General features: G+C 53.4%; 2 protein-coding genes across 2 annotated transcripts; one reads left to right on the forward strand and one right to left on the reverse strand.

The window, feature by feature from the left end:
- Positions 1 to 788: 788 nt before the first annotated feature.
- On the reverse strand, positions 789 to 2,427 carry ALKBH2 (alkB homolog 2, alpha-ketoglutarate dependent dioxygenase). The gene is made up of 3 exons (XM_059827852.1): positions 2,217 to 2,427; positions 1,410 to 1,608; positions 789 to 1,266 (listed from the first exon to the last, which is right to left on the reverse strand). The coding sequence occupies exons 1-3, from the start codon at positions 2,425 to 2,427 to the stop codon at positions 957 to 959; spliced, it is 720 nt and encodes a 239-aa protein (XP_059683835.1). The 3' UTR covers positions 789 to 956.
- Positions 2,428 to 2,751: 324 nt separating this feature from the next.
- Positions 2,752 to 7,911, forward strand: UNG (uracil DNA glycosylase). Its single transcript, XM_059827751.1, has 7 exons — positions 2,752 to 2,841; positions 3,402 to 3,602; positions 3,696 to 3,791; positions 5,065 to 5,162; positions 5,585 to 5,673; positions 5,921 to 6,099; positions 6,612 to 7,911. Exons 1-7 carry the CDS (start codon positions 2,752 to 2,754, stop codon positions 6,750 to 6,752), a joined length of 894 nt encoding a protein of 297 aa, XP_059683734.1. The 3' UTR covers positions 6,753 to 7,911.
- Positions 7,912 to 7,920: the final 9 nt, after the last annotated feature.

Genomic DNA, 7,920 nt, shown 5'->3' on the forward strand with positions numbered 1-7,920 from the left:
TTGGTGACTTTGGACGGTCCTTCCTCATTTCAGCAGGATTCTGTGTTGGCACGGAAGGTGATGGCTTTCAGGTGGTCTGAGTGGAATCCCTAGGGATAATTATTTAGAAAAACAGACACTCTCAGAAGTTACAGCCTTTCACACTGCATTGGCCACACAAATGGTCCAACCCAGTCTTTCTCCAAAGGGTCATCTTATGCTCCCCGGTTTCCGTACAGACGGAGGACCTAAGGAAGAGGAGACCCTCTCCCTGTGCAGCAGCACCTCGTGCTTCCTCCTGCCCTACCACGCTACTGACCGAAAGAACCCACTCTCCCACATCAGCAGAGGTAGAGCAGCAGAGGAATATAAGCAGACAAAAGTCATAAGTGACTGTAAAACATGCCGCCAGCCATGTTGCACTCAGTATATTAATATCTTGGCGCTCTTCTTTTTCATGTCAAGTCTCATTTGTATTTTATTTTAAAAAACCCAAGCAAGCTATAGCTCATTGACAGAGCATACAAGAGTGTATCACCTGTTGAACAGTATCAGCTTCCAGGTTCACTCTAAATGAGTGATCTTGTACTTTACATCTTGTACTTTATAGTATTTATAAACTATTTCACTGCTATCTGAGGGATATAGAGTATTTTGATCTTTTTGGAAAACTGGCTAGATTAAGATCAGTTGAGAAGAAACTTCCTCCTGAGCAAAACAAGGGTATTACTCATTAAAAATATCTATCAGCAGGACTACAGTAACATTTCATGGAGAGAAAGTATTCATTTAAGATCAGTAGTCACAGTCTTTATTAGCAAGTTACCGAGTACGCTATCTCTTCTCCCAGTTTAATTTGCTCATCCAGTACCTTGGATCATCAAAGACAGTGTTTGAATGAGAAACGGACAGTTATATTGGGGAAGAAAGCTTCTATTTTCAGAGTCAAAAGACCTGGTGCTTGATTGCCGAATATGTCACTTCTTGGCTACAGTCACCACTTTCCGAAATGTGAGATTGATTCTTGGGGCAAGTACTCTCTTGCGGGTGGGCAGGCTGTGGTACCAATACACGTTGGTGGGGTACTTCATCATCAGCAGGCTACCGTGGGCCAGCTGCAGTTTGATGGGCTTAATGTGGCGCGTTGCCTTTTTCCCTCTGGAATCACAGTGCCTGAAAACAAAGTCCCTGCAAGCTCCGAAGGACACAGATGCAATCGGACTGCGTGGAACCAGTTCTCTCTCATCATCTCGATGTTCGCCTATGTGGTCCCCACCATCTTTGTATCTGTACACAGAATAGATTAGTTAGTTCTTCTACCAATCCAATTCAATGAACGTCAAACAACTCGTCAATGATCTGTCAACAGTGTTGCACAAGCAATTTTTCGTTTGAACAAGTTACTTGATGCAATTGGAAATCAGACGCACCTGTTAATAAGAACGAAATTGAAAGTATGTCCTGTGTCCAAAGCGATGCGGTCTCTGATACGGTCGAGAACTGGGATCCACGGCTTAGGAGAGAAGGTAACGCCCGAGTAAGTGTATGTTAACTCAGGGTCTCCATAGGTTACCTGCTTCCTTGGAATGTCATGCCATTTGCCAAACACGTGCAATTTCGTCATTTCACCTGTTTAAACAAGAAGTGAGAAGGATCAAAACCAACTCTGTATTACCTCTGCACGTTTCAACATTCTCCTTGATTTAGAGCTTCTGTGAATCTCCAGTGGGACAAGAGAAACAAGGACGCTTAAGACAACCCAAAAGCTATCGTCTGTGTTCAAGTGTTTCTGTCCCACCGAGGTACTTAACACTCAAGTTTGGCGCTGCCTTACTATGCCCCTTGAGGGGGATGAACGGGACCAGCACCCCCATCATACTCTGTTGTTGAATTAACGTGACCGGGGAGATCTCATCTACTACATCCACCAACAAACTCCTGTCACCCCCTCCAGGACCACCCCGGTTCCTTGGAAACATGAAAACGTGAATGAAACTGCTTGGCACACGCTTCCAGCCGAGCAAACCTAACCCAGCAGGGTCAGCCCTGTGCTCGCGCTTCACATCGCAGGGCCTGACTTGGCGAACACCGGACGCCTGCGGCAAACACCGGGGCCACGGGAACCGGGCCGGGACTCGCCATGGGCGGCCCGGGCCGGGCACCGCTTCACCGGGCGGGGGCACGGGGAGCGTGCGTGGCACCCGCAGCTGGAAGCCGGGTGCCCCCACGGCCGTTACCTTCGAAGTACTCCACCTCCTCTTCCAGCTGCTGGAAGATCTCGTCAGCCTCGGCCTTGCCGAAGAGGAGCCGGTAGTCACAGCTCAGGCCCTCCGCGCGGATCTCCTGCCAGCGGGGCTGCCCCGAGGCGGGCTCCTCCGGCCGGGGCCTCTTCCCGCCGCCGCCCCCCGCCGCCTGCCCGGCGGGGCGTTTAACCACGTATCTGTCCATCGGCGCCCGCCCGGAGGCCCCGACAGCAGCGGAGGGGGGGGGGGGGGGCTGCGGGGACGGCTGTCTCGGCGCGGGCGCCTCCTCCCGGCGACGAGAGCGGGCGGTGGCGGCGGGAACCGCGGCCCCTCAGCGGCCGCTGAAGGAGGCGGAGGGCGAGGCGTGCGCGCATGCGCCAGGGCGGGCCGCGCCCCCTCCCTCCGGCTGGCACCGCCCCCCCCGCGCAGGCGCGCGCTCTTGGCGCCAAATCCCCGTCCCGCTCACCCGCCCGCCGACTCGTGCGGGTGCCGCTGCCGCTCCTCGCCGCTGCCCCGCGCCCGCGCCGCCATGATCGGGCAGAAGACGCTGCACTCCTTCTTCAGCGCCGCGCCGGCGAAGAAGCGCGGCCGCTCCCCAGAGCCGGGCGGCGACGCTGAGGTAGCGAGCGGGGGGCCGGGGGCGCCGGCGGCCCTGGAGGGGGGAGAGCGGGGCGAGGGGGCTGGCGGGGGCCGCGGCGGCGGTGGCCGCTGGGGCGCGCGGCGCTGGCGGCCGTTGGGGCGGTTGGGAGACCACGCGCCGTGCGGCCACTGCCAAAAACCCCGCGCTCCCGGCACGCCTGACTGACCTGCCAATCTCGGGGCCACGCTCCGCCGCTGCCCAATGGGCGCTGAGGGCCGGCTCCGCGTCACGGGTGCTAGGCTGAGCGGCTCGCCACCGGCCGTGGCAAGCCAATAGGGAGGAGCGTCTTCTTTCTCGCTGACCAATGGGAAGCCGGCGTTCGGCATCCCGCTTGTAGGCGGGACCCGCTTGGCGCGGCGGCCAATGGAGACGGGCCCGCCGCTGTTTTGCCGCGAAATAACCGCGTGCGGCGCGGCCGCCCCCGGAGGGCGGGGCGTGGCGGGGCCATGGCGGCCTTTCGGCTCCCGCTGCTCGGCCTGCGGCTGGGCCGCGGCTTCCCTCGCCCGCTCTGCAGCTGCCTCTTCGCTCGCTCTTTGCAGGTGGGTGCCGCGAAGAAGGCGAAGGCGGCGGGAGAGGGGGCGGGCCGGGCCTCGCTGCTGAGCCCGGAGCAGCTGGAGCGGATCCGCAAGAACAAGGAGGCGGCGCTGCGGTTGCTGGCCGAGCGGAACGTGCCCCCGGGCTTCGGGGAGAGCTGGCGGCGGCAGCTGGCCGCGGAGTTCTCGAAGCCCTACTTCATGCAGGTGAGCGAGGCGCCCTCCCCCCCCCCGCCCCGAGCGGCGGGGCTGCGCGGCCGCTCCCCGGGCTGAACCCGCTCCCTCTCCCTCCCCCCGCAGCTGATGGCGTTCGTCGCCGAAGAGAGGAAACGCCACACGGTCTATCCGCCCCCTGACCAGGTCTTCACCTGGACGCAGATGTGTGACATCAAGGATGTGAGTAGGGCTGGGGAGGGGGGGCTGCTCTGGCTGCCGGGGCCTCTGACCGGGGGGAGACGGGGGCTGGGACGCGTAGACGCCTTCACGTGCCGCTCGGGCTCTGGAGCCTCAGCCCTGCGTCGTGTGGATGCTGTTGTTTCTCTCGCCTGACTTGGAAATCCTGCCTTCCCTTCTGTCAACGGAAACGCCCTTTTATTGCCCTCACCGGCCACCGAATTTCCTTTAGAACGTTAGCTGGACTTTTGACCTTATTTGCACTGCTGCCAACTCAAGGAGGTCTTGATTTCTGGATCTCCTACATCTCTTGGGGTTTTTTTAATTGATCTGCAATGAACTCAGCACTGGTGAGGCCACACCTCAAATGCTGTGTTCAGTTTTGGGCCCCTCACTCCAAGGCCATTGAGGTGCTGGAGCGTGTCCAGAGAAGGGCGATGGAGCTGGTGAGGGGTCTGGAGCACAAGTCTGATGAGGAGCGGCTGAGGGAGCTGGGGGTGTTCAGTCTGGAGAAGAGGAGGCTGAGGGGAGACCTCATCGCTCTCTACAACTGCCTGAAAGGGGGTTGTGGTGAGGTGGGTGTTGGTCTCTTCTCCCAAGTGACAAGTGATAGGACAAGAGGAAACGGCCTCAAGTTGCGCCAGGGGAGGTTCAGGCTGGATATTAGGAAAAATGTCTTTATGGAGAGAGTGGTGAAGCACTGGCAGAGGCTGCCCAGGGAGGTGGTGGAGTCACCATCCCTGGAGGTGTTCAAGGGACGTGTGGATGTGGCACTGCAGGACATGTTTTAGTAGGTGTGGTGGGGTTGGGGTGATGGTTGGACTTGATGATCTTACAGGTCTTTTCCAACCTTAGTGATTCTGTGATTCTGAACGGTAATTAAAAAAAATAACAGCATTTAAGGTTATCCTGTTGCTAATAAGCTGTCTCAAAAATATCACAGGAGTGTGGCATCAAACTAAAATGTGAGGAAATGCCTTGGAAAATACCTTAACAAGATGTTTTATTGCGGTTCTTTGAAAACATTGGTCTTTCGCACTCGAAATATCTTCATCGTCTTAGCGGCGAAGCTGTGGTGATGTTAGTCCTTAGTGGTAGGTGGGGACTGTGTTCTTCAACTTGTTTGTAATGAGATGTCGGTGCTTTAACTTCAGTTAAATCTCATTCATAAGAGTTATAAAAAGTCAGTTAAAGCTCATTTATAAGCCTTTTTTCCTTCCCTCTTTTGGGAGATAATACTGATAATAATTCAGTGCTAACTACGGTCTGCTTTCAGGTGAAGGTTGTCATTTTGGGGCAAGATCCATATCACGGACCTAACCAAGCTCACGGGCTCTGTTTCAGTGTCCAGAAGCCTGTTCCGCCTCCCCCCAGGTACGACAGCACTCGATGTGCACAGTCTCTTTTGTTTATAAATTATTTGCAGCTCTGCGTTACTCATGGCTGTGAGCCAGATAATTGCCATGAAGTGCGTCACGACTACTGAAATTTGAGTTGTGCGTTGCCTAGAAAAAAACATCACTAGAAAAATACGGTTAATTCTATATAGTTTGGTGTTCTGAAGAGTGTGCTGGGTGTAAATTTGCATTTTCAGTCGTGCTGGGACCTTGTCATTAAGCTTCTCTCCAGGCACACCAAGGGGAGTCCTTGCTACCCTGCTTCTACAAATGGCTTTATCTTAAAGGACAAGATTAAAATCGATACTCTCTTGCCGAGTGTAAGAGCAGCAAGTGGTGCTGTTTGCTCTTAACTTTAAACACGCATATTAAAAAACTTCTGATGGTTTTTGTTTGCAGTTTGGAAAATATTTACAAAGAACTGTCGACGGATATTGAGGACTTCACTCATCCTGGTCACGGTGATCTAACCGGCTGGGCCAAGCAAGGTGAGTTAATAGGCGCTCCAGTGACGTGTCCACGGCAGGTCACGAAGAAGCCTGGCTAGAAAACGGATCCAGGGTTGGAAACAGTCCTTCTGTAAAAGAGAAAGTCATTTCTGAGTGCCTGCCGCTTTGCGGGCGCCTTAGAATGAAAATTGAATTTATCATTTCTCTGGGGAAGCCGGGAAAAGCAGTTAAGGCTCGATTTTTATTTTGCTTGTTTCACCCTCTGCGTACCCGCTCTGTTTGCTAGGCGTGCTCCTACTCAACGCTGTCCTGACGGTGCGAGCTCACCAGGCCACCTCCCACAAGGAGAGAGGCTGGGAGCAGTTCACGGACGTGGTGGTGTCCTGGCTCAACGAGAACTTGCACGGGGTTGTCTTCATGCTGTGGGGAGCCTACGCGCAGAAGAAAGGCAGCTCCATCGACAGGGTACGGGTCACCCCTCCTCGGCTCTTCCCTCTCGCTCATTTTTCTCCATCAGTTGGGTGGACACTAGAGGGCACTTCCCTTACAGGATTGGGGTTTTCTCCCTGCTTGAGCTCTCAAATTTAGTTGCCCTTCTGTTCCAGCTTAGCCTTTGCCAGAATTAAGCAACAAAAGTGGAGCAAGTGTAACCAACCTTCTGTCGTCAGAAAAGCCCCCAGTTGAGGACAGAACTGGTTTTTTTTCTAGGAAAAGGCTCATAAATAACTGTAAATCTTGCGTTCAGGATTACAGCAATTGAAAAATGGCCAGGGTATTACTGCTGCTTTACGGAGTCCATCCTCTGCTCAGTGGGATAAAAGTCTTGGTCCTCACGGCCGGTTCTTTGGGTCCTCGGGCTGGTGGCCGAGGGGTGTAGAGGGAAATGGCACCTGCGTGGTGGGGCAGAAGCAGCCAGCCTCGTCCAGGGAGCTGAAGGCATGCAAATCTAACGAACCGTTTCCCCTAACGCTTCACAGAAACGCCACCACGTCCTGCAGACGGTTCATCCCTCGCCCCTCTCTGTCAACAGAGGGTTTTTCGGCTGCCGGCATTTCTCGAAGACGAACGAATTGCTCAAGAAATCCGGCAAGAAGCCGATTGACTGGAGAGCCCTCTGAGCTGCACACAGAAGCTTGTGGGGTCTAATGGTTGGAAACGGCCCCTGGTTCAGGGGTTGTCTCGTTTCTAAAAAACTTCCGCTGACCTGAGAATTATTCTTTGGATGTTGATCGAGGAACAGATGACCAAACTTTCAGAAATGTTATGTTTTTTTTCTAAATGTTTTTTAAAGAGCAGGTTGGAGTCTTCCAGGGACGACTTCTCTGCTGTTTGAACAGGTCTCAGCCTAGTTTGAAGCAAAGAAAAAAAGAGTTCTGTATTAATTTGTCTTCCTTGTTGTAATGGGAATATATTTGCAGGCTCTTGGGAAGGGATGTCGATTCTTATGGGTGAAGCTGTTCAGCGTTTGTAAATACCCTGCTGCGCCTCCTCCCACTCCTTTGCCTCCTGCTGTGCAAATCCAGATTTCATATTTGGGGGGCAGGAGAAAAGGCAGATGCTTTTGGTTTTAGCGTTTTGCTACAAGTGATGAGATTTATTAGCAATACGGCCTTTGGGGACTGTACAGACCATGCGCTGTCAGAAGTCTTGCTTGGCGTAGCCGTACTCTCAAGGTTTCGGGGTAGACCCCCCAGCAGCTGAGGGGAGCCTGCGACCGAGGCTCTGGTTGTGCTCTGAGCTTTTTGTTGGCTTTTAGAGAGGAAAATGTAAGTTTTTACATTCTTACTGGGTGTGTTAATCCCTGGGATGACAGGAGAGCTGTGAAGACCGTGAACTTTGTGGTCGATGGCAGCAGCAAAGGTTTGTTCATCAAGACCTGCCAATTGATGGGCTGACGGCTGCAAATTCTTTCAGATCTTAAAAGATCTTAAAACAGAGGGAGTTTTGTGCTTTGCCTTCATAGGAGCAAATCGAGGTTTCTAGCTGCTGTTGAAAATAACTGTTGGGACTTCCAGGATGAAGGCAAGGTTGGACTCGGCAGTTCTGGGTTTCCAGTCCATCTTCAACTTTGTAATTCCTTTAATGGAAGTGAAGTGCCTTGTTTGTTTGGAAATGACATCTGTTTTTATAGAATACCCCTGTAAACCTTTCTTTGCTGTTTGCTCCGATAGGTAACACTAGTGCAGGTGAAGGTTACGCTTCTCTGGCTGTGTTGTGGGTTTTTGTTTGGGGTTTCCCCTCCCCCCCAGTTTGTTTTTTAAATAAAAATGACCTTATGTTGTGATG

The sequence above is a fragment of the Gavia stellata genome, chromosome 21 (assembly GCF_030936135.1).
Source record: "Gavia stellata isolate bGavSte3 chromosome 21, bGavSte3.hap2, whole genome shotgun sequence".
Taxonomy (NCBI): domain Eukaryota; kingdom Metazoa; phylum Chordata; class Aves; order Gaviiformes; family Gaviidae; genus Gavia; species Gavia stellata.

Bases quoted from the DNA above. Each gene is read 5' to 3' on its own strand.
- UNG (XM_059827751.1), top strand. From the start codon at position 2,752: ATGATCGGGCAGAAGACGCTGCACTCCTTCTTCAGCGCCGCGCCGGCG. The intron at 3,792-5,064 runs GTGAGTAGGGCT...GTCTGCTTTCAG, and splicing joins AGATGTGTGACATCAAGGAT to GTGAAGGTTGTCATTTTGGG. The intron at 5,674-5,920 runs GTGAGTTAATAG...TCTGTTTGCTAG, and splicing joins AACCGGCTGGGCCAAGCAAG to GCGTGCTCCTACTCAACGCT.
- ALKBH2 (XM_059827852.1), bottom strand. From the start codon at position 2,427: ATGGACAGATACGTGGTTAAACGCCCCGCCGGGCAGGCGGCGGGGGGC. The intron at 1,609-2,216 runs GTAACGGCCGTG...TTGTTTAAACAG, and splicing joins GGAGGTGGAGTACTTCGAAG to GTGAAATGACGAAATTGCAC. The intron at 1,267-1,409 runs GTGCGTCTGATT...TTCTGTGTACAG, and splicing joins AATTTCGTTCTTATTAACAG to ATACAAAGATGGTGGGGACC.